The 26,856-nt window shown below is 30.0% G+C and overlaps 1 protein-coding gene across 2 annotated transcripts; it reads right to left on the bottom strand.

Moving 5' to 3' along the window:
• Positions 1-1,635: 1,635 nt before the first annotated feature.
• On the bottom strand, positions 1,636-13,234 carry LOC111697303 (acetylcholine-gated ion channel acc-4). 2 transcript variants are annotated; one of them, XM_023467247.1, is made up of 5 exons: positions 13,168-13,234; positions 6,075-6,152; positions 4,966-5,091; positions 3,039-3,114; positions 1,636-2,085 (listed from the first exon to the last, which is right to left on the bottom strand). In XM_023467247.1, the coding sequence occupies exons 1-5, from the start codon at positions 13,221-13,223 to the stop codon at positions 1,948-1,950; spliced, it is 474 nt and encodes a 157-aa protein (XP_023323015.1). In that variant the 5' UTR covers positions 13,224-13,234; the 3' UTR covers positions 1,636-1,947. The 2 variants fall into 2 exon arrangements, with proteins under 2 accessions (XP_023323015.1, XP_023323016.1); XM_023467248.1 differs by lacking the exon at positions 6,075-6,152.
• Between the last annotated feature and the right edge of the window lie 13,622 nt (positions 13,235-26,856).

Raw genomic sequence — 26,856 nt, 5'->3', positions numbered from 1 at the left:
TTCGTTTCTATACGTACAGGGTTTCTCACAAAAATGAGACATCAAAGACGACTTTATGAAATCAATTCCGTCTTTTGTTAAAACTTGTAATATTATCCTGTATGCATGTTTGTTCTTTGTAAAATTATTCAATATAACATTAAGACCAAATTTAAATTTAAGATTATCTAAATAGTTTGAGGTCGTCATTAACGTCTTATCCTTTGTAGGTAACCCTGCCTTTAAACATAATGAACAACAAGTTTAAACTCAGTTTCCGAGATACCTCATATTAACTGCAATCAACCATCATAATAAATTATAAAAAAGAAAAACATGAATATATAGGGTTACAGTAAGTTTTTGCCTCCATCATAATGAATCATTCGTTTTTTTGTGCAAATATGTTCAACAAACGTTCTTTCAGTAAAATTGTTCGTTCAGTAAAATTGATTGTTCAGCAAAATCGTTCGTTTAGTTAAAGGTTCACAATTTTTTAAATCATTCATGAACGATCTTACTGGTTCATAAAGTGAGAACGATTGTTAACGATTTTAAACCTTTTCCGTTTTTTGTCGTTCGTTTTGAAAAAGTTTTATAATTATCTAACTAATCCACTTCGTAGGTTCATCGTTAGTTACCTATTCTTAACGACGCCATCGTTCAGGAACAATTTTGTTCTTTTTTAATATTTCGTTAGTTAACGACAGCGATGCCCATCTCTATTAAAGGGTAATGTTGTGAATCAGACATGCTCCCGTTTTTAAATAGAAGATTACTCAAAACTCAACGACAGTCCCTTAAAGAGTCCATTTATTTTACCTGTCATCGTTATATGATTCACCCTCATGTGCATTGTGCATAGTGTATAAAATACACAAATTTACATAAAGTATATACAGGGTGTCCCAATAAACATGGGAATTCAGTGACGAATTCGATATCGTCTTTTCAAATAATTCTTTGATTTAGTATAGTGATACCTACTGAGAAAGGTGTAATCTGTAAGAGTTTCGTCTGCTATGCATGTTTACATTTTGTTTGTTTATGCTTTGAATGCATACGGTTGTACTTAGTATAACAAGAAAAATGCAGTATACAAACAGAGTAAACTTGTCCGTGTTCACTGTTCCTCTTGCGGAGACATTATAGACACATCGTTATCAGTCTTTTAACTTTTTCAAACTAAACTCTGGCAGACATAATAATATTATGGCTTTTGAAATTAGGTATTACAATGCTATTTCATAACAAAGACGATATAGAATTCGTCACTGAATTCGCATGTTTTTTGGGACGCCCTGTATATATATATATATATATATATATATATATATGAATATATATATGGATCTATATATATATATATAGTGTACTTGGTTAAAAGTAAACTGGGAAAATCACATTTTATCGGTCAAAGACGTTTTATAATTTGTTGCCAAGAATACATGGTCTTTATTATATCGATTCAGAGACTTTTTAATCGTTTAAAAAATTCAAGACAAAAATTAAATTTTGAAATTGAGGTTGAAATTTTTGAATTGTTAAATCCTTAAGACCGCGCTAATCTGTATCTTTTATAGTCCAAGAGATTAAGTTAATTTCTTTTCAGATGTATAAAAAGGTTCGACCGATCAGAAACCAAATCACAAAAATAATGGTCAGTTATATTTTACGCACGGATAAGGTACTTAATCGCTTTAAAGTAAAATATTTGCAATAAATATTGAGTTCTAACCTCTGGATACAAATTTGTTACTGTATTTGGAGGTTTCATTTCTAAATTTAGAGTTCTAACACCCAAATCAAAGTTGATTTAGAAAAAACAATTTTGTTATAACTCCACATTTTCAGAGGTACTTTACAACATAAAAATTTGAATTTTTTTAGAATGAAATTTTGCTTGATATTCTTTCAACCATATCAATTTTCACTTTAAAGTTTTTTTCAGTTTCTGATGCAGAGCAGTTAATGAAGCTTCTGTGTGGTCTGGTAGTCAGCAATGAACCAGTAATGAATATTGAAGAAGAAGAAGAAGGTTGGGAAAATGATGATACTGAAAGCATCAAATATTCGAGGATTTTCCAAAACCCAGGACAATCGGGCCTAAAATATTGTTGAAGAAGAGTCAAATCTGAAGTTTGGAAGTTTTAAATAAAAATTCATTTTTTCAAAATTTTAAATAGTTTTTTTTTGTAAAATTATGAAAAGTTACTGGTAACCATGAAAATGGTATAAAAGAAAAAAGTACATAGTAAAATACTCTGTCTATATTTGATTTGCTCTGTACCCTAAATTTATATTTGATTTGCTCTAGATTCTTTATTAATGTTTTTTAGCTCTGTACCCTATATCAATGTCTTCTTTGCTCTGTACCCTATATTTATATTTGATTTGCTCTATATTCCATTAAAATGTTTTATTAGCTCTGTACCCTGCATCTATGTTTGATTTGCTCTGTACCCTATATCTATGTTTGAATTGCTCTGAACCCTACGTCTATGTTTAATTTGCTCGGAACCCAATGTCTATGTTTGATTTGCTCTGTACCGTCTATGTTTGATTTTCTCTGTACCCTATATCTATGTTTGAAATGATCTGAACCCTATATCTATGTTTGATTTACTTTTTATCCTACCTCTATGTTTAATTGCTTTGAACCCTATATCTATTTTTGATTTGCTCTGAACCCTATATCTATGTTGGACTTGCTCTGAACCCTATATCTATGTTTGAATTGCTCTAAACCCTATATCTATGTTTGATTTGCTCTTAGCCCTATATCTATGTTTGAATTGCTCTGAACCGTATATCTATGTTCGACTTGCTCTGAACCCTATATCTATGTTTGAAATGCTTTGACCCTATATCTATGTTTGAATTGCACAGAAACCTATATTTATGTTTGAATTGCTCTGAACCCTATATCTATGTTTGATTTGCTCTGAACCCTGTACCTATGTTTGATTTGCTCTGACCCTATATCTTTGACTTTTTAGACCAATGATATTGAAAAAGTAATAATGAATAATCCTTGAACTTATTCATTGATTATTTACCTTTATTGAAGGCTTGAATTGACCATTATCTCCATTTTCAAAAGTGTACAATGTTTCACCAGGCTTCTTTTCTGGTCTAAAATAACATACAGGGTTACTATCAAAGGAGGAGACTTTAATGAACACCTTAAATTCTTTGAATATTGAGGTCTGTAATATCTGTAGTTTCTGTAGAATCTGTATATTCTGCAGAATCTATGGAATCTGTAAAATCTGTTGAATTTGTAAAACCTGTAGAATCTGTAGAATCTGTAGTTTCTGTAGAATCTGTAGTTTTTGTAGAATCTGTAGTTTCTGTAGAATCTGTATATTCTGCAGAATCTGTAGAATCTGCAGAATCTGTAGAATCTGTAAATTCTGTAGAATCTGTAGAATCTGTAGAATTTGTATAATTTGTAGAATTTTAGAATCTTTAGAATCTTTAGAATCTGTAGAATCTGTAGAATCTGTAGAATCTGTAGAATCTGTAAAATCTGTAAAATCTTTAGAATCTGTAGAATCTGTAGAATCTTTAGAATCTGTAGAATCTGTAGAATCTGTAGAATCTTTAGAATCTGTAGAATCTGTAGAATCTGTAGAATCTGTAGAATCTGTAGAATCTGTAAAATCTGTAGAATTTGTAGAATCTGTAGAATCTGTAGAATCTGTAGAATCTGTAGAATCTGTAGAATCTGTAGAATCTTTAGAATCTGTAGAATCTGTAGAATCTGTAGAATCTGTAGAATCTTTAGAATCTGTAGAATCTGTAGAATCTGTAGAATTTGTAAAATCTGTATAATCTGTAGAATCTGTAGAATATGTAGAATCTGTAGAATTTGTAGAATCTGTAGAATCTGTAGAATCTGTAGAATCTGTGGAATCTGTGGAATCTGTGGAATCTGTGAAATCTGTAGAATCTGTAGAATCTGTAGAATCTGTAGAATCTGTAGAATCTGTAGAATCTGTGTAGTTCTGAACTAGAAATCCCTAATGAATACATTAATCAATTGATTATAGTTTCCATTAAGGAATATTAACATAAACAAAGATTCTGGAGTGTTTGGCAGGAATTTTATCATAATCAAAACATATTTATCAGAAGTTCAAAACAGGAGTATGGAGTCTTTTAAGCAATTTTTGATATGTGTTTTTTAAAATTATTTTCCGAGGACTGTAGATTTACAGAAAAATGTGTTCTTTAAAAAAAACAGAGTTTAGTTGGTTTTGCATTTTGTAATGGTTTTTAAAAGTCAAAGATGAGCAAGATATCTGTTTATTCCTAACTGAAAATATTCTGACGATATCTTTCTTATTTTTGCTCAGGTAACGGGTTGTGAATCGGGATTGCACCCTTTTAAATGGTGCAGGAGAGACCTTAAAAACAAAAAAAAACGAAACAGTTTTGTTTTAAAAACGTTAGCCTTTGAAAATGTCATTAAATTTTAATAAAAATTTCAAAATTTCAAAATGAGGACGTTGTTTTTGTTTTAGTTCGTTGTTTCGTAAATGAAGATAGGTCGTTTTTAATTTTGGACAATCGTTAACGAAGATCTTTTGATAACGATTCGTTGACGAAATTTTTATGACAAAATACACTTTTTGGTTGGAAAATCCTTAAATTAAAAAACTTGATGTCAAAAAGCATTCAGGTTAAAAAAATTTAAAATAACATTAATAATCTATCTTCTAAATTTTTTTAATTAATTGTCATTTATCTCAGATTCATTAGAAAAATTTTTTCCATAAGGATGGAATTTTGTTTTTAAAAGTTCAAAACGATTGGTTCGTTCGTGTTAATCCATTGTTTTTTCTAAAAACGAAAACGAGACGAATTTTTTTTATAGTTTTAAAAAAACAATCAACAACCCTATAAGGGGACCCCCGACACTTCACTGGAATTCATGTCAACAGTATCTTTATAGTTACCAAACTTACTAAATTTACTAACCTGAGACAAAGTATAGAGAGTATGATAGCATACTCTATGATGGTACTAAATATACTGAAGATACAAGTGATGATGAACTTGTCTATTGCATTGAGTCTGCTACTAGCTGCAGAGGGAGCATTCGACCTAAACAAGATGGCAAATCAAAATTAGATATTTGATCATTAACCATGTTCACTAAACATAGCTCTCATTTATCACATGCTTTACAACACTGTCACAACAATTAACAATGTATGATTGTGATGATACAACAACATTGAGAAGTGCAACATCTTCCAGCTGTGGTTTTAACTAAAGCTCTGTATACAATGGAAAATTAAACCAACAAAGAATCTAAGAGAGAACCAAGTAGCCCTGAGAAATAAATTTTTGCTAAATTAATCTGATCTTGCATAATTAAAAATAATACCGATCAAACATAAACCGGTTCTGAACTTGTATATTTTGACCGATTCTGACCTTGCATAGTATCTTTGGACTTGATCTTAAAACCTTTAAAGTCCGAACCCAGCATAATCCGAACAGTCCAAAGTCTGCATGCATAATCTGACCGGTCCTGAACTTGCATACACTGATTGGTCCAGATCTTTTTCAGTCTGATCGGTCCTAACATTGCATAATCTTACCTGACCTAATCCTAAATCATCTTAACTATTCTCACTTTGCATAATCTGTCTGACACTGGCCTTGGATAATCTGACTAGTTATGACCTTGCATAATCTGACTGGTTCTGGCGTTGCATAATCTGAATGGTTTTGACCTTGGATAATCTGACCAGTTCTGAGTTATAACCTTGCATAAACTATACTAATGATCTTGTATAATCTGAATAGTCTTAACTTTACATAATTTGACCGATTCTGATCTCACATATTCTGACTTTGCCTCCCCTTAATCTGCCCAATCTTTATCAGACATGCATTTTTTCTTATATATATATGTATATATTTAAATATGAATTTTTAACACCTGGAAAAGTAACATATTTTTGAATGTGAGAAAATAACATTGAATAACGTGCACTGATCTGCTAGGCACCACCAGAACTACACTGATTTCTAATTGTGACATGAGTGTGCAGTTAACTGAACATCCAGCAGACAACCTGCTTGCAGTTGATGATGAAGAGCTCTCTGATCTGTCAGCTAACCAACTACTTGATACAGATTGATTCAAGTTAGACCTAAACAAGTTTATACCGTTGGTCCAATGATCACAGTGCATTATATACTCTAATTTACCAATTACTCTAGTGTTTAGACACAGTTTTATTTTACTCTGGTGATCGGACACAGTTTAATGTTACTCAAGTGGTCAGACACGTTCAGTGATTACTCTAGTGATCAGACACAGTTTCATGATTACTCTAGTGATCAGACACAGTTTAATGTTACTCTAGTGATCAGACACAGTTTAATGATTACTCTAGTGATCAGACACAGTTTTATGTATCTCTAGTGATTAGACACAGTTTAATAATTACTCTAGTGATTAGACACAGTTTAATTATTACTCTAGTGATCAGACACAGTTTAATGATTACTCTAGTGATCAGACACAGTTTAATGATTACTCTAGTGATCAGACACAGTTTAATGATTACTTTAGTGATCAGACACAGTTTTATGTTACTCTAGTGATCAGACACAGTTTAATGTTACTCTAGTGATCAGACACAGTTTAATAATTACTCTAGTGATCAGACACAGTTTAATGATTACTCTAGTTATCAGACACAGTTTAATAATTACTCTAGGATCAGACACAGTTTAATGTTACTCTAGTGATCAGACACAGTTTAATGATTACTCTAGTGATCAGACACAGTTTAATGTTACTCTAGTGATCAGACACAGTTTTATGTTACTCTAGGGATCAGACACAGATTTAAGTTACTCTAGTGATCAGAGACAGTTTAATAATTACTCTAGTGATCAGACACAGTTTAATGATTACTCTAGTGATCAGACACAGTTTAATGTTATCTCTAGTGATCAGACATAGTTTAATGTTACTCTAGTGATTAGACACAGTTTAATAATTACTCTAGTGATCAGACAGAGTTTAATGATTACTCTAGTGATCAGACACAGTTTAATGATTACTCTAGTGATCAGACACAGTATAATGTTACTCTAGTGATCATACACAGTTTTATGATTACTCTAGTGATCAGACACAGTTTAATGTTACTCTAGTGATCAGACACAGTTTAATGTTACTCTAGTGATTAGACACAGTTTAATGTTACTCTAGTGATCAGACACTGTTTAATGATTACTCTAGTGATCAGACACAGTTTAATGATTACTCTAGTGATCAGACACATTTTAATGATTACTCTTGTGATCAGACACAGTTTAATGATTACTCTAGTGATCAGACACAGTTTAATGATTACTCTAGTGAATAGACACAGTTTGATGATTACTCTAGTGATCAGACACAGTTTAATGTTACTCTAGTGATCAGACACAGTTTTATGTTACTCTAGGGATCAGACACAGTTTAATGATTACTCTAGTGATCAGACACAGTTCTATGTTACTCTAGTGATCAGACACATTTTAATGTTACTCTTGTGATCAGACACAGTTTAATGTTACTCTAGTGATCAGACACAGTTTAATGTTACTCTAGTGATCAGACACAGTTTAATAATTACTCTAGTGATCAGACACAGTTTAATGTTACTCTAGTGATCAGACACAGTTTAATGATTACTCTAGTGATCAGACACAGTATAATGTTACTCTAGTGATCAGACACAGTTTAATGATTACTCTAGTGATCAGACACAGTTTAATGTTACTCTAGTGATCAGACACAGTTTAATGCTACTCTAGTGATAAGACACAGTTTATTTTAATGTTACTCTAGTGATCAGACACAGTTTAATGTTACTCTAGTGATCAGACACAGTTTAATAATTACTCTAGTGATCAGACACAGTTTAATGTTACTCTAGTCATCAGACACAGTTTAATGTTACTCTAGTGATCAGACACAGTTTAATGTTACTCTAGTGATCAGACACAGTTTAACCCTATCCCTGCTGGGGTACTTGAACACCAGGATATGCTAAGCTGGAGGGGATGGGGCCAAATTGCTCCCCCCCCCCCCTTCTAAATCCGTAATTTTCAAGATAAATATGAAAAATTATACAGTTTTTGAAAGCTCTTGAATAGGCCAATTCAGATTCTGATATTTACATATTTTGCTTTCTATCACTTTTTATTTGCTTTTTAGGATAAACAAATAAAATTTATCTTAAGTTTATGGTTCAACCTTAGAACTTTAGATTTGCAAAAATATGTCATTTTTGCAAACTAGTTTTGGTATTTTGCAAAGATAAGTAGTAACTGTAGATTCATACTTCAGTTACATATCATGTCATTATGAACTACTGAACAGTTATTGGACCATTTCTAAATTTAAACACAGAAGCAAAAATTGCAATTCTTTGCAATTTGCATTTTGCAGTGTTTTGCACTCTTTTTGCACAAATTGAAAATATTTTATGCAAATGACAAATAATACAATACACTTTTTTGGAAGGCATCTCACCTGTCAATATCAATAATGGTGAAATATTTTCAAATAAAGAAATATTTGTGCAAAGTGTTGCAAAAATTATTCAAAAAGTTTGCAATAGTTTACACAAGTGATTTGCCTATTTTCTTTCTGAGTTATGATATTTCAGAATGTATGTCAATGGAATAAACAGGTGTTTACAAAACCTGTGCAAAAAAAATAACATTGCAAAACTGCAGAACAAATAATGCAAACTGATTAAAACTATTATTGTTTTATATAATCTTTTAGCAGCTATCCGAAAACATATAACTTTCTATTGTTGAATGAATAAAAGAACTGTTAGTTGTATGGCATATTTTGTTGCAAAAAGAGGAAAAATGTTGAGGATTATTATTCTCCAAAATTCCAGTTTTCTAACCTTTATAGTTTTTAGGCAATATAAAAAACATAGGGGAGTCAATTGGAACCCCCCACCCCCTCTGAGGAGAAATTGGACCCCCTCCTCCTAGCAGAAATTGGACCCCCCCCCCCTAGTAGAAATTAGACCCCCTCCAAGCAGAAATTGGAGTAATGATTGGCTTAGTGATCGGACACAGTTTATGATTCTTCAAAGTGTAATCAAAATAGTGTTTAAATTTGAAGTATGCTGAAAACTTTATTCACCTTTACTCCTTTTAATTTTCCTTTTAACACTTTTTTAAACTCAGTATGAGTAATTTTGCAATTACATCACTTTTTTTCTTATTTCTTTTTTAGATGTATATTGCTTTTCTAATATTTTAATCTGTAGAACAAAATCTTAAAACTTTTGTGTAAATCTCAAGATCAAGCATTGGTCTTCATCTTGTGTCCATAATGGATATAGAAATCAAACGTTAAAGATTAATAACACTCCATACGAAAGCTCCAACCTTTGATTTTGGTAAAATGTGAAGAAGTTTCAGCGTATTTATTTTACTTTAGTGTTTACTTTCTATGTTGAGAGGTTCTCAACAATATTGAAGATTGTTCTGTGTTATCTTTTACTAGAAGAGAAACAAGAATAAAAGCTGGAAACCATCTCAGGTTAAATTACAAACATTTAATCTTAATAAAGCAGAAAAGAACACAAACTTGAAGGTTCGGGCAGATAAACTAGCAATATATATAATATATAATATAAATATGAAAATGTTGCGCAAACAAAATGTATTAATGAGAGTAAAATCATTGAAAAAAGTGAATCTTTTTTTCGGGGTTTTTATCTCGCAATACTTGGTGGGATTTTTTGTTTTAAAATAAGAAAATTTTCAGTGGTAAAATAATTTTAGCGCATTGCGCGCAAAGTTTTGATAAAAACCAATGAATGTTTTTTTTTAATTTGTTTTTATCAAAAAAAAAGTCAAAACTACACTATCTAACAGGAAAGGTAGGTTAAAAGGAATAATTGAAACTGTTGCCTCTAAATCCCTTCAATTAAAAATTATATTAAAAATTTCCCAGAGAAATCATAAACAACCTCAAATCTTTTATTATTATTATTCCAAAACGTACGAGAGGCTTTCAGATAAATTAACGACAAAAAGATAAGATCAAACCGAAATATTGTCGTAAAGTGCTCTGTTATCCTAGTCTAAAAGTATGTTTTTATCCTAAAAACTTCTAATCCCGTTAAGAAATTACTGTGTATTCGCCTTTCAGTAGAAACCAACCAATCTAAGTTTAAAGACTCCATCTAAACTTCCTACTTTCAGATTCCCTTTTTGCAACTTTGTCTTAGCTTTACATTTTCCGATTGACTTGTCAACGTTATAAATTACCAAATAGACAAAAGAAGACAACAGTTTCAAATTCAAATTTAGAACTAGAAAAATTAATAGGTATTTGTTTTTGCTTGAAATGGGAAAAAAATGTTTTTAAAGGAAATATAAATGAATTTATTGGGGGAAAGTATCAAAATTTATAAACAAATTTGCATTTTGATATTTTGATCTCCATTTTTCATTTTTTTCCCACTAATTCATCAAGAATCATTTCCGTGTTATTTTTAAAATTATATGCACCCCTCAACGAAAAACTTTAGCAATGCGCCATAATGTTACAAGGATGATTTGTTGTTTTTAAATTCTTTTTAATGATAAATCCAATTATATTATTTTCAACAGGAATGGGGGGGGGGGGGTGCATTTTCTTCCTTTGACCCTTCTCATATCACAGAACAATTATAAAACTGAAGAAAAGAAAAAAAACAATTTATATTTTTCCTGGAACTCATTTCTGAATTATCACAATATTTGCAAAACAAAACCAACTCTGACAGCCTGAAGAATAATTGTTAAAGGGAGTATTAACGTTTTTGAAAGGTAAATAACTTATGGGGTCAATTAATCTGACAAACCCGATGTCAATGCCACAATCTCTGATTTTCTAATTTCTCTATCTTTGTACTCAATGTCCTTAGATATTTCAAACAATGAATTCTATCTATCAATTAGTCTAAGTTCAAAATTTCAAAGGTTTCGCTTACGCTATGATGTTGCTTAGACATAGAGATTAGAAAATTTAAATTAAGTGGCAAACAATAAATTCTTTTCTTCAAAAGAAAAGTGTCACTTTAAAATTTGGCGCAAAATCTCTGTTAGAAAAGATAAATGTTTGGTTATATTTGACCCCAGGCCCCAGCATCTGCATTGCAGGTTTCCTTCAATTAAATATTTATTTAGAGAACCTAGGAACTATTTAATAGAAGAGTTATGGAGAGAAGAGAAGTTTTAAATTAAATTTATAAATGGATAGGTTTCTTCACAGTTTTACGCGGATTTGTTTATTTGAACTTAAAATATACTGCTCTGAAGCCCACTATATTATGTACAGTATACACTGTACTGTGCATTGTACAGTGTACACCTTGTAGTAATCTACCAACGTAGATTAAAATTAAGTGTTCAGAGGCAAGTCATCTGTATCAAGAAAGGAATTGAGTCTTTGCCACAGACTCTGATTTTAAAATCCCTATATCTTAACAACCCAATGTTGTAGACCTTTGATATTTCAAACTATGACTTCTGTTATGTCAATCAATCAAAGTTTGAAATATCAAGAGTTTACATAATTTGGTTGTAGATATATAGGTATTAAAAAATTGGGATTTGTTGCAAAGACTCAAATCCTTTGCATATGTTTGTGTAGAGAAAAAGTACACTGCAGTTTCTGGAGGGAAACTATAAAGAAAATTCAAGTAGCAGAATTCCTCTGCCCCACAAAGAATAAGACTTGAATGACGACCTTTCACTCTTTAAATATGATTATAGGAAAGCTAATATTGGCTTTCTGCCTCTACAATTATAGTTTGTAATTTACAAACTAATTCATTTGGCACAAATTTAGCATAACAAAAACACGTGTAGTCAAGAATTTTGTTATATTCAAATTTTTGTGAGTTCCTAAAAATCTGTATAATCCTATAAATTTGTAAAAACCAATTGAATAAAAGTTTTAACAATCCAAAATGGATTGTATGCGGTATTACTGAAACGAATTTCAACCTCGTCTCTCCACTAGTTTTCATTGAATGTTTAAGAGTGAGAAAAGCAAACTTATTTAGTTCCATATCGGAAAGGAAATGAGTCTTAGCCACAAACTCCCTGTATCTAGGGTTGTTAATCGTTTTTGAAAACGATCGTTAACAAATGTTAACAAAACTACGAGCTTTGTAAAAACGATCGTTTAAAAATGACAGTTTTTAAAAAACGAACTTTTAAAAAAAACGATTGTTTTAAAAAACGATCGTTTCGTTTTTCAATTTTCCTTGATGTTTTCTTAACGAAACGATCGTTTTTATTTTTAATCAAAACGTTAACATCCCTACCTGTATCTTTAAAACCCAAAGCCGTTTCATATAGTTCAAACTATGAATTATGTTAGACCAAATAATCTTAGTTTGAAATATAAATGGTTTACACCAAGTTACCAACAACAGGTTTCAAAGATATAGGGATTAAAAAATTTAAGTATGTTGGAAATACTCATTTTTGTTCTTTTTTACTAGCTTTTCAAATAATTCTTAATAACAAATTTCTATCTTCTTTTTTGTTTGTTTGTGAAAGACATTAGCTCAGAGAATCTCTGACGTCTGTTTTGATTGCATTAATTTTATCATTACTTGATTAATTTCTAATTAACCATTAATTACTGCTTAATCACTCTTTTCCAGATTAGAATGAAAAATAATTATATCTAATCACTAATTTCTACCGAAACTATAAGAATAATATTATTTAGAACTCCATTTTTTTAGAAGTTAATCTTATTGAAAATTGATTCATGCTTCCAAATGATAAGACCTTACCTTTGTGCAAATAAAATTGAACACAATTACTAGAAATTTGCAACATTTTGTTTTGTGTTTGTTTGCAATTTCTGATTTCGGGATTTTCAAACTTTTTTGCTTGCTTTTATACTTAATGAATTAAAAATGGTAAGTTGGAGGGGTCCAGACAGTATTTCCAAAGATTTCACAAGAAGACTTCTAAAATGCAAAGTCGCGAAGTGAAATATTGTTATAAACTAACTTAATTCACAAAAATAAGGTCAGGTACATGGTGCATATATTTAAGGACATGCCTTTTAAATTAAAATTAAGATAAAGGATTAATTGATGAATTGATCTGCTGATAAATTACCTGACATTGTTGAAAACATTGATGATAACCAGAAATAGAATTACGAGCAGAGACATTCGGCCAGGTACAACCTAGATATTATTTAATTAATTTTCAAAACTGAAAACTTTTGAATGAACTAATAGAGTTAAACTCATTCTCGATCTCTTCCTTATCAAATTTACAAAGTTTTGGTAAATAATGGTATTCTCTACTTACAAGAATAGAATAAATTTAACACATTTCGTTTTTTTCAGAAGTTTTGACTTTTATTTTTTGAACAATTGTTTTTTGAAGTCATACCGTCATTAAGAGAATTAAAGCTTACAAAGGAATTTGAAGATTTTATAGAGATTATATTAAANTAATAGAATACAGGGTATATAAACCTTAAATATAATAGAATACAGGGTATATAAACCTTAAATATAATAGAATACAGGGTATATAAACCTTAAATATAATAGAATACAGGGTATATAAACCTTAAATATAATAGAATACAGGGTATATAAACCTTAAATATAATAGAATACAGGGTATATAAACCTTAAATATAATAGAATACAGGGTATATAAACCTTAAATATAATAGAATACAGGGTATATAAACCTTAAATATAATAGAATACAGGGTATATAAACCTTAAATATAATAGAATACAGGGTATATAAACCTTAAATATAATAGAATACAGGGTATATAAACCTTAAATATAATAGAATACAGGGTATATAAACCTTAAATATAATAGAATACAGGGTATATAAACCTTAAATATAATAGAATACAGGGTATATAAACCTTAAATATAATAGAATACAGGGTATATAAACCTTAAATATAATAGAATACAGGGTATATAAACCTTAAATATAATAGAATACAGGGTATATAAACCTTAAATATAATTTTTTTTTTTTTTTTTCCCTTGAATTCCCTGTTTATTCCCAGTTTTATAAATTACAGGAAATTGATATTATTTAGTTTCGATATTGTGTGCAAAACATCTACAAGAACGCATTTATTAAAGGTGGTATATTTTCAAGTGAAGCTCCACCCAAAGATGGCAATGCCCGATTCACAACCGTATTCTTAAAACCTTTATCTGATCAAAATTGTGTAAAATATTGTTGTCTCTCGAGTCAATTTTGTAAAAAAAAACTAATTTTAATTGTAAAAAATGTATTGAATTATTTAAATTTGTCCTCTTTGTATATGCTGCATAAGTCACTTTAATATATGTTTATTATTTATGAAATATATGTTTATTATTTTTACCAAGAAGAAAGTTCAAAAGTATAATTGAGATACAAACATGACACACTCTTTTCATTGATATTCATTTTAAAGCAGGCTTTTTTTGTTATTTAATCTATATTTATACTTTGCTTGTCTGTTTGTATCCTTTAAACGTCAAAACGGCTTAAACGACCGGGCCCAAATTCTGTGTGGGACCTTGCGGGACCCCAGGGAAGGTTCATGGATGATCGAATTTTCAAAAATTTCCCTCAAAAGAAATATGATTTTTTTAAAAATTGGAGGTCTACGAATTTTTTTTGTTTATTTTCAATGTATACAAAGAGAACATGTCACAATTGAAATAGAAGATAGGCGTTAAGTGCCCCATAAGCCAAGTGTTATATTAAATTTAATTTTAAGTGTTTAAGGGGTATTTTTGAATATTTTACCGTCACATTTAATAAAAAAATATAAACTGCTTTCAAAATGGTGAATAAATAAGAAGTGTATACACCAATTAAAATAGAAGATGGGCGTCAAGCGCCCTGTACGCCAAGTGTTAATTCAATTTAATTTGACCAAAGTGATGAAAGGGATGTTTGTGAATATTTTACCGTCACACTTAAAAAAAGTTGCTTTCCCAATGGTGTATAAATAAGAAATTTTGAATAAAAAAATTGAGCTAAACAATAAACATTCTTTTAGTAATCACGTTATTTCTAAATATAAATCTTCATTCTAAACAAATAATAAAATATAATGTTTTTGAAAATATATTTGAAAAAAAAACACTTTATATACCTGATACATTAAAGGCTCGTGTTTTCTTATCAGTATAATCTCGAACCCACAAGCAGCATAGTTCCCTTTATTTTATAGTATATCACATTTATAATATTAAGTATGCTTAATTTATTTATTAACCAAAAAAATATGTCTAGATAAGATGGATAGATAGATAGATATATATATTGATATATGGATAGATAGATGGATAGATAGATAGAACGATACATATTAATAGATAGATAGCTAGATAAAAACAAATTCAGTTTACTCAGACTCAGTTTTATATTCATTCTAAGCTGCAGTGACGCATTCCATTTTTCGTATTATATCGAACAAGCTGAAGTGCCCGTGGAATTTTGAAAAAAAAATCTAATATGAAAAACAAAAATCCGATTTTTGAAAAAAAACATTTTTTTTAGCCCCAAGGGTACTTATGGGTTTCCTTAAAAAAATTCAGCCAATTCGGCCCAGCTATAGCTAACAAATAAATCACGGTGGACTAAGCAAGTGGGGTCGGTCAAATAGACCTAGGATTAGGCCGGGAACTGTAAAAAGTCTGAACGCGCCATGGGAGTTGTCATAGTTAGCCCTCGCACGGGACTATGCCAAGAAAATTGACCCCTGTACGTTTGTTAGTCTGGTTAGGGCGACGTACTGTACCATAGAATCGGGTCAGTACACGCTGTTATCTGGCAGGCCGGTACAAACTGGGCAGGTCCTGTTCGAATTCAAATTTACTACGGGGATAGAGTAAAATAAATGAGCAAAGAGCCTTATTATGAAGAAGCTTTCGTTTTCCTTTCCTTCTTTTCTTTTCCTTTCCTTCTCTTTTTGTTTATAATTAGGGGGAAAAATTCCCACAACCTCAAATTTTGAAGGCTTTTAAATATTTTCTCCTGAGACACTTGATTTGATTTGTTTTTGTTATGTTTCATGAATAAATAATTACGTTATACTTACGTCTATGCTTACTTAAAAAAAAAGTTAAAATAAGATATGGATATTAATATAAAGGTTTCACATGCAAAGGTTATTTCATGGTGTGCAACACAAAGAAGTAATTAAAAAAAAGAATAAATAAAAAATAGATTCTGACCTGATGTGAGTCGGACCTCTGATTTCTCTGAGGACAGATTTCTGAATTCAACTGAAATAAAATCATTTCAAGGGTTGATTTATTTCTAGCCCCTGGAGGAGGGGGGGGTTTGGGGTGAGGAAGGGGGAGGGGGTATAAAATTCTTAATCCTGAATTAAAATCTATTTCCCCCTTGTAAATTTTTGTAAATTAAATTTTAAATTTTTTTACTTTAATTTAGCAGAATGATTTTTAAAATGTGTATTACAGAATAAAAATAAAAGCCATGGTTTCTTTTTCATTAAAATTTGAAGAAAGATTCGCATATCAAGATCAGATTTATTTTTGTGAAACATTTGAGGATAGAACTAATTTATTGTTGTTCAAGGAATTGAGTCGTTGTCACAAACTAAATGTAACCTGATAATGTAAACCTTTGAAATTTCAAGCTTTAATATATTTGATCTAACAAAATTCATAGCTTCGGTATACGACGTCGGGTTGCAAAGATATAAGAATTTGAAAAGCAGAGTATGTGGCAAAGAAAGGCTCAATATTCCTTTGAAAAAAGATTTTTTGCTTAAAGAAACTAAGTTCTTGTCCCAATCTCTGACCTTTGATATTTCAAACTTTGAATTCTGTTGGGTCAAATAGTTTGAAATGTCAAAGATTTACAGCAAAAATTGCAAAGGTATTGAGATTTAGATCATTTCAGTTGGTGGCAAGAACTCAGTTCCTTTGAAAACAAATCTTTGCTTAAATTTTTCGGATTCATTTTCTAATTTTGTAGATTTATTTTCTAGTTTTGAAGATTTATTTTCTAATTGTGTAGATTTATTTTATAATTTTGTAGATTTATTTTGTAGATTTATTTTATAATTTTGTAGATTTATTTTATAATTTTGTAGATTTATTTTATAATTTTGTAGATTTATTCTATAATTTTGTAGATTTATTTTCTAATTGTGTAGATTTGTTTTCTAGTTTTAAAGATTTATTTTCTAATTGTGTAGATTTATTTTATAGTTTTGTAGATTTATTTTCTAATTTTGTAGATTTATTTTCTAATTTTGTAGATTTATTTTTTAATTTTGTAGATTTATTTTTTAATTTTGTAGATTTATTTTCTAATTTTGTAGATTTATTTTCTAATTTTGTAGATTTAATTTCTAATTTTGTAGATTTATTTTCTAATTTTGTAGATTAATATTCTAATTTTGTAGATTTATTTTCTAATTTTGTAGATTTATTTTTAATTTTGTAGATTTATTTTCTAATTTTGTAGATTTATTTTCTAATTTTGTAGATTTATTTTTTAATTTAAAATTCGGAAAATTTGTTCTTGTTTAATCTTTAATTGATAGTAGTGACAAGAAATTTATCTGAGCTTAAAACTTTAGAATGGAATATACTTAATCCAGATCGGTGAATTAATCTTAAGATTAATAAACAAGAGGAGAACAAACATTATTTAATCTGGAGATTAAGAAAAAGAAGAGATCAACCATTGATCTTGATATCCACCATACTAAAGTTTTCAGCTCTGCACACTGTAAATCTCTCTTATTGTGGAAGATGATTCATCTGGTGTACCGTCCCGTATTGCCCAATCTAGTCTGTGTATGTACTTATACAGCTTGCTCTACCTGCTTAAAGTCGGCCCGGTATTTGAAATAAGCTGGAGTTTACAGTATGCAGTATATTTAGATATATTGTGGTTGTATCCATTTATCTAGGTTAGCCAGATGTTTTTGCGCATTTTAAAGGAGAAAGCTTCTGTAGAATTCAAAAAGAATACAGCTGCCGCGGCCCACGATCTAATTTAATTGGGACCACGGCCCAAGAACTAGATTAATTGGGGCCACGGCCCACGGACTAATTTAATTGGGACCACGGCCCAAAAACTAGTTTAATTGGGACCATGGCCCACGAACAAGATTAATTGGGGCCAAGGCCCACGAACTAGTTTAATTGGGACCACGGCCCACGAACTAGATTAATTGGGGCCACGGCCCACGAACTAGTTTAATTGGGACACACGGCCCACAAACTAGATTAATTGGGGCCACGGCCCACGAACTAGTACTTTTTCGACCTGTCGTTTTACCAATTTCTAAAGTTAATAAACGTAACGGATTGGCCCACCAATTATACGTTTAGAAGTTTTTGGTCTGAATTAAAAAAAAATCTCATTATGGGATCTAAAAAGAGTCATACAATTGTCTGTGAATTATTTTAGATTTGTTAACGGTTCTTTTTCTTGCGCAAAAAAAATCGATAAATATTTTGCCTGCAATTAATTCTTTCTACACAAATCTGAAAATGTTTAAAAACTTCGTTCGTAAATAGGACTTTGCCAAATCCCTACACAACTAATAATATTAAAATGGATTTTTCAGCCTTTAAAGGGAGCGGTCATTGGTTTAATATAGGGGTAACTTAAAGGTGCTGGACATTTCATAGAAAACAAAATCATAGATAGGAAATTTCACAGAAAAATATGTCTATTTATATCGCAAAAATAACAGTGTAAAATTTATCGAAATAGATAATTTTGCAAAAAAAAAAAAATAATTTATACATTATCTTTGAAAAATATTGAAATTTGTGTCCAGGAAATTCCCTATTCCTGTCAATAATAAAGTCCTGTTTATTTAACTTCCGTTATAGAATGTCCTGTCTATTTAATTTCCGTTTAAGAAAGGTAATGTCTATTTAACTGCCGTCTATAAAATGTGCTACAAATAGAAATGTCCTGTCAATAAAATGACTAGTTATAAAATGTCTTTTTCATGAAATGTTACACCAACGTTATATCTAGAACAGTACATTAGGTAAAACGTGAAAACAGTTCTTATCGATAAGCATTTTCACTTTAACGTGGGATTTACCACAAAGCAAAATAATCAATTACATAATTGTTTTCTCTGTCTGATATATACTTATTATATATAGACGCTTGCAGGGGTTAGAAATAATACACTATAATACTCTTAAAAGCGCAAATTTATATAGGGGGGGTGGGGTATTTGAACAAGAAAATAGTAATAAACATAAAGGGGTTAAAAAATAAGTTACATTGACAGAAAGACAAAAATGTTAAAGAAGGTTGGGGCGGATCGGGTTGAATGATTCCATGAAGCCCCTGGTTTCTCTGTCTCTTATCATCATATCAAGGTAAAATTAAAGAATAGTCGTGTTTTAAAAGACTATGGTAAATAACCTCATTCCGAAAAAGAACACAATATTTTTAGAGGAGAAAGCGGTGTACTAAAAGGAAGAAAGGGATGTACTAAACGGAAGAAAAGGATGTACTAAGAGGAAAAAAGGGATGCACTAAGAGAAAGAAAGGGAAGTACTATGAGAAAGAAAGGGATGTACTAAGAGGAAGAAAGGGAAGTACTAAGAGAAAGAAAGGGAAGTACTATGAGAAAGAAAGGGAAGTACTGTGAGAAAGAAAGGGATGTACTAAGAGGAAGAAAGGGATGTAATAAGAGGAAGAAAGGGATGTACTAAGAGGTAGAAAGGGATGTACTAAGAGGAAGATAGGGATGTACTAAGAGGTAGAAAGGGATGTACTAAGAGGAAGAAAGGGGTGTTCTAAGAGGTTGAAAGGGATGTACTAAGAGGAAGAAAGGGGTGTACTAAGAGAAGAAAGGGATGTACTAAGAGGAAGAAAGGGATGTACTAAGAGAAGAAAGGGATAAACTAAGAGGAAGAAAGGGATGTACTAAGACGAAGAAAGAGATGTACTAAGAGAAAGAAAGGGATGTACTAAGAGGAAGAAAGGGATGTACTAAGAGAAAGAAAGGGATGTACTAAGAGTAAGAAAGTGATGCACTAAGAGGAAGAAAGGGATGTACTAAGAGGAAGAAAGGGATGTACTAAGAGAAAGAAAGGGATGTACTAAGAAAAGAAAAGGATGTACTCTGAGGAAGAAAGGGAATTACTAAGAGGAAGAAAGGGATGTACTAAGAGGAAGAAAGGGAAGTAGTAAGAGGAAGAAAGGGATTTACTAAGAGTAAGAAAGTGATGTACTAAGAGAGAGAAAGGGAAGTACTAAGAGTAAGAAAAGAATGTACTAAGAGAAAGAAAGGGATGTACTAACAGGGAGAAAGGGATGTACTAAAAGGATGAAATGTATACACTAAAATATGTTTGGAAGTGGACCTAGTATTACCGATTTCAACTACTATTTCAATTTGAGATTGGCAGTTGTGAGAAGTTGTAACTATGGTTTACTATATGGTAAAAGCTGAAACAAGTAGGTTAAGTATTTAAACTAGCCGTACCTAGCTCAACAATCTCTCTTTCTTTTCATAAATTCTCATCTCAAAACCTTTTTTTAAATCTGCAAAAAATTGACCTGAATGCTGTAGATTTCTCTCTAAAAAGTCAGATTCTCGGCTTGGGTCAAAATATTCCGACGTGCAGGTAACAGAGTTCTTATCGTAAAAATCTAAAACAGACAAATATTAGACAAATATAATAGACAAATAAACTAGATATGAAGAATATTAGACAAATATATGAAGACTATTAGACAAATATATGAAGAATATAAGAGAAAGATATAAATACTAGATAAACATATGAAGAATGTAAGAGAAAGATATAAATATTAGATAAACATATGAAGAATGGAAGAGAAAGATATAAATACTAGATAAACATATGAAGAATGTAAGAGAAATGTATAATTACTTGATAAAGATATAACAAACATAAGACTAAAGTATGAATATTTACAACTTTTTAAAAAACTGTAGGAGTGATTTCAATTAAACCTCTGAATCAAAAATACGCAAACAGCTTTAACAGAAAACCAATTTATTAATTATCTTTAAATAGACACAGGGTTAAATGGCACCATTGTGAACCGAACATGCCAATTTAAGTTATTGTAAGTTCAAATAGAATTGCGTCTCTAGTCCCTTTAATACTTACAGCTTCCAACTTGAAAAGTGCAGAGATGAGAGTCAAATGGATATTGACTGAAGTCCATTTGACAAGAGATGGCAATTGTTACTCTAAAATATGGAAAATATAGTGTTTATTATATAATTTTTATATATGCTAATTGTTACTCTAAAATATGGAAAATGTATTTGTACTCTAATAAATATGAATGATATGATGTCACTTTAAAATTATCAAATCTTTATGTTCTTATAATTACAAAAACAAAACTAAAAAATCAAAAGCATGGATGGCATTCCTAGCATGCGCAGTATTCCTAGCATGCGCGTTATTCCTAGCATGTATGGTTTTCCTAGCATGTATGACATTCCTAGGCATGTATGGTATTCCTAGCATGTATGACATTCCTAGCATGTTTGATATTCCTACCATGAATTGTATTCCTAGCATGCATGATATTCCTAGCATGTATGGTATTCCTAGCATGCATGATATTCCTAGCATGTATATTGTAAAAAAAAACATGAATAAAATATTTAAACCAATTATAGAATCTTCAGATAACATGATATATCTATTGAATAAAGATTTAAAGATAAAACCTTGTGAGGGGAATTTTCAATTTATTTCATGTAAAAAAAATCATCAAAATATATGAATGGATTTAAAAAAGCTTTAAGGAATGAATAAATTTACAAAGTATAGTTTGGAAAAAAAGCTTATTTCTGTTTAATTTTTAACTCAGCTTGAAATAATTAATAATACTTACTTTATATCATATTTTACTTCTTTATCCATCGTTATTCTTTAAAATATAAATTTTTAATAAATTTTTAAATGAATTAGAAAGTTTGATTTTGTGACAAAGCCTTCATTCATTTCATTACATTTTACAATGTTTTCTTTTTTATTTAAACTTTCCTGAGTTTTCGGTAAAAAATAGTTGAATTAGGTTAATTTAAATTTTGTTTGCATTTCCATCCAAGAATTTTGTAAAGAGTAGCTTAACTTTCCAGATTTCAATTGATCAAAGAAGACGACATCAGTTGACAAATTATTTTCCTATTTAAAATCATACTTTTATTGTATGTTAACTTAATTTGTCAAAAAAAAAACTACAGATTAAATAAAATATACAAATGCATTATTTGTTAAAATTGTTAAGGCTCGCGAGATGTGTTTTAAAAGTTTGTTTTTGTAAAACTTGCTTCAAATTAAAAGTTAAAACGTTCTGTTTAACCAAAATATCATAAAGTTTAAATATTCAATTGTAATATTTGTGCACTGATGTCAAAATAAAATTGGAAAACTACTTTATCTATTTATGCAACTGCTTCAATCTAAGTTTCCATGTGGAGGAATTTTTTTATGAAATTAATTGTTGCTTTGTTTTGAAATTAATCAAAAAAATAAACAACTCCATACTGTTGAAATTTGGCCCAAAATTGTAATTAATTTTGAGACGTTCTCTAATTTTTATAAAATTTATTTTGATTTTTGACTAAATTTATAATTTCCCTGAGTCCTGCCATTTCTCCCAGAATCTTGTGATTGTTAAAATCTTCTAAACCGTAGATCTCCAGGTTTGGTCGCCATAGATGCTTTAGAGTCTAATTATTATATAAATAAATATATTGCTAAAATCTTCTAAACCGTAGATCTCCAGGTTTGGTCTCCATAGATGCTTTAGAGTCTAAATATTATTTAAATAAATATATTGCTAGAATCTTCTAAACAGTAGATCTCCAGGTTTGGTCGCCATAGATGCTTTAGAGTCTAAATATTATATAAATAAATATATTTCTAAAATCCTCTAAACCGTAGATCTCCAGGTTTGGTCTCCATAGATGCTTTAGAGTCCAAATATTATATAAATAAATATATTGCTAAAACCTTCTACACCGTAGATCTCTAGATTTGGTCGCCATAGATGCTTTAGAGTCTAAATATTATATAAATAAATATATTGCTAAAATCTTCTAAACTGTAGATCTCCAGGTTTGAAGTCTAAATATCACGATACATAAATATATTGCTTTGAAGTCTGTCCTAAATACACTTACTTGCGTAAAAGAGTTAAAAACAAAAATATATCAAAGATTAGCGAGTTTTTCGATCAAAATCGGTCTAGGTGTTCTGTTATGATCGGACAAACAAATAAATAAACTATACACCCAAACAGAGATTACTAAGGAATTGAGTCTTTGCCGGCACAAACACAAATGTCTTATCCCTATATCTTTAAAACCTGGTGTTGTAAACCATTGATATTGCAAACTTAGATTATTTGATCCAAATAATTCATAGTTTGACATTTATCTAAGGTCAACAATTTTGGGTTGCAAAAATATGGACATTAGAAAGCAGAGTTTGTGGAAACATATTCTTTTATACATATTTATATACGTAATCAATTTATCATTCAATCAAAAGAGAGATATACGAGTGCATCCTCATATTTATATATATATTTTCAAACAAATATTACATCTTGTTAATTCATAGATTTTTTTTACTGAGATGAATTTTAGTTTTGTATCTGCATTAATTTGAAACATTTAATTTAGATTATTTGCAGAGCGCGCATATATATATATAATTACATAATATTCGAATATTGACTTCAAAGCACTCAAAAATCTTTTGAAACATAATAAAATATTAAAATAAATATTGAAGAAATTAAAAAGGATACAATTTTAAGAAGAAGTCTAATTTAAAGTACATATTTATTAATTCAGGAGAAATATATTATTAATATACATATATATTTATGTATATTATTCCTTTTCTATATTCTGTGATACTAGAAAAACTATACTGGAATTAACTCTTAATAACTAGATTCATCCGGATTTACTAGATTTTTCACTATCTTAACAATTAATCATACACTAGTATAGATTTGACCAGATTTAACTTAATAATGCACTTAACCCATAGATGTAGACATTAAATATTTCAAATTGAATAATGTTGGATGAAATAATCTTACACCTTTAGGTTGCAAAGATACAGGTATTTTTAAAATTTGAGTTTGTGACAAAGACTTAATTCCTTTAAACAAATTTTACCATATTTTATTTCATCTAACTAGGTTTAACCAAATGTAACCAGATTTAACTAGATTTATCTAGATTTAACTGGTATTAGCTATATTTAACTAGATTTAACTAGATTTAACTAGATTCAGCTAGATTTGACTAGATTTAGTTAGATTTACCTAGATTTAACCAAATAGATTATCAAGTACAATAGGTGGCAACAGAGAAATGGACCAATTATACACGACGACGTCACAAGTGTCAAATATAACAAGGAAAATGAAATTTGCTCACATCAGTTGGCATGGTTTTCAAGATTAGATAAAAAGTGTAAAAAGAAACTAAAGAATACATAAAATTGCACTAATTTTACTTTAAGATAAGCACTTTATTCTAAAATTATCACTATTATTAATAATTTTGTTGGACACAAAACTGAATTTATCTAGATTTATCTAGATATAACTAGAATTAACTAGATATATCTAGATTTAACTAGATTTAACTAGATTTAACTAGATTTAACTAGATTTAACTAGATTTAACTAGATTTAACTAGATTTAACTAAATTCAGCTAGATTTAACTACATTTAACTAAATTCAGCTAGATTTAACTAGATTTAACTAGATTTAATTTATAGATTTAACTAGATTCAACTAGATTTATCTAGATTTATCTAGATTTAACTAGATTCATCTAGATTTAACTAGATTTAACTAGATTTAACTAGATTTAACTAGATTAATCTAAATTTAAATAGATTTATCTTGATTTATCTAGATTTAACTAGATTTATGGTTACCTCTGCTTCCTCTGTGTTCTCTCCCATCGGTCCTGAATAATTTATTAATAAAAAAACATTGTAACTTTGTTGGATGTTCTTAAAGGGACTGTTAGCGTAATGTAACTTTGTTGGATGTTCTTAAAGGGACTGTTAGCGTAATTTGTTGTGCCTCTGCATGCCAAGATGGCAATGTCTGATTTACACCATATGATGCCCTTGAACCGTTATCCAATTAATAATGTGGAAGATATATAGTCTTTTTCTAGGTTTTAATTCATTTGATCATGATAATGAATTTACGTCATCCTGCAGTAGAAATGCGCAATACACTTTTGCGGAGAAACTGCAAGTTAATAAAAATTAGTTTTTAATACTATAAACATTGAAATCTTATTCACACTTGATAAAACAAATCTTTACTGGGTATCGTTGTGAATTGGGCATTGTCATCTATACAGGGAGGGTCAGGGAGGGTCCCCTTTACCTGTAGAATTATCCAACCAGCTTCTATGCTTGGGATCTACTCTTAGTCTGTGTTCCTTAAATATTACAGTGAGAACCAGAAAACCGTAGAATAAGAAGAGAGACTTTTATGATCTTAACCCTATCCCTATTGAGGTAGTTGAAAACCAGGATACGCTGGGGGGTCGGGGTCCCCCTCTAAATCCCATGTTTGATGTACAAATTTGACAAATGATACATCATTGGAAAGCTCTTATGCTCTACTTTTAGAATCTGCTAAAAATTTGCAAATTTGCAAAAATAAAGTTTTTTTCGCAAAATCCTGTTTTGAAGTAAAATGTTTGAAAAAAATGTCCTATAAGTACTAAGATATAAATGTTTGAAAAGCCCTTGACCATGCCATTTCAAATAAGCAAAAAATTTGCAAAATTTTAAAAAACCTGATGTGTAATTAAAAAAAATAACTATTTGTAAATTTCTTTTTGATTGGTTGTATGCCAATAATTCATTTTTGCTGACCCTCTCCTAATACCCCACTTAAGGTACTTAAATAGACCAAAAATGATGTAAATTTTTTATGGGGCCTTCTAAGGGACTATTCACGCTTAAAAAGAACACATTCTCAAATGAATTTATGTTTTAGAGAGCACAAGCCGTCCAAGGTATCGATTTATATGTGAAAGTATATGCATGTTTCAATAATGAAAAAGTTGATTTCTAAGGGGTCATTTTTAGGGGTTCAAATTAATAGCACACAAACATCGTCATGGGTGTCTAAATAGGGGTAAACGTTGCCCATGGTGAATTCATTTTCAATCTTATATTTTTCGAAAATTTTGAAAATATTTTAATTTTTTTCATACTTTTTGAACGACCGAATATAAGAAGTGAAAAATCGAAAAATTCAAAAATCGATTTTCGACTTACGCTCAAATAATTGGTTTACGTCATGAAATAACAGAAATATAGAGCTTTCTAATTACACCTTGATTGTAAAAGATTGGAAAATGTCTCCTCAGTAAGTATGACACAGTTTTCTTGGGACACCCTGTATTTCTTTTACTTTATTGTGTAAACAGTGCAGGAGTGCTTCATAAAAAACATAATGCATCTTATACCTTCCACTTGACAGTAAAGTACATTGGTATTTTAAGAACCTGATCCGAATCCTTGACCTCGCTAAATACAAACAAACAATGTCATTTTTAGAATATAAATGTACTGGAATTTATTATTCAAACTAATAAGTCTGTATAAATTTTGAAATTATAATAAACAACGGTTTGTTAACTTTCAATGATTAAATTCAGGGTATATGTCTAAAGATATAATTTACAATGCCAGCATCAAGAACCATATTTGTTTACTTTCAACTCACTTTTAAGACATTA

The sequence above is a fragment of the Eurytemora carolleeae genome, unplaced genomic scaffold (genome assembly GCF_000591075.1).
Source record: "Eurytemora carolleeae unplaced genomic scaffold, Eaff_2.0 scaffold48, whole genome shotgun sequence".
NCBI lineage: Eukaryota > Metazoa > Arthropoda > Copepoda > Calanoida > Temoridae > Eurytemora > Eurytemora carolleeae.
Note: the sequence above shows the minus strand (reverse complement) of the source record. Positions and strands in the feature narration are given on the sequence as shown.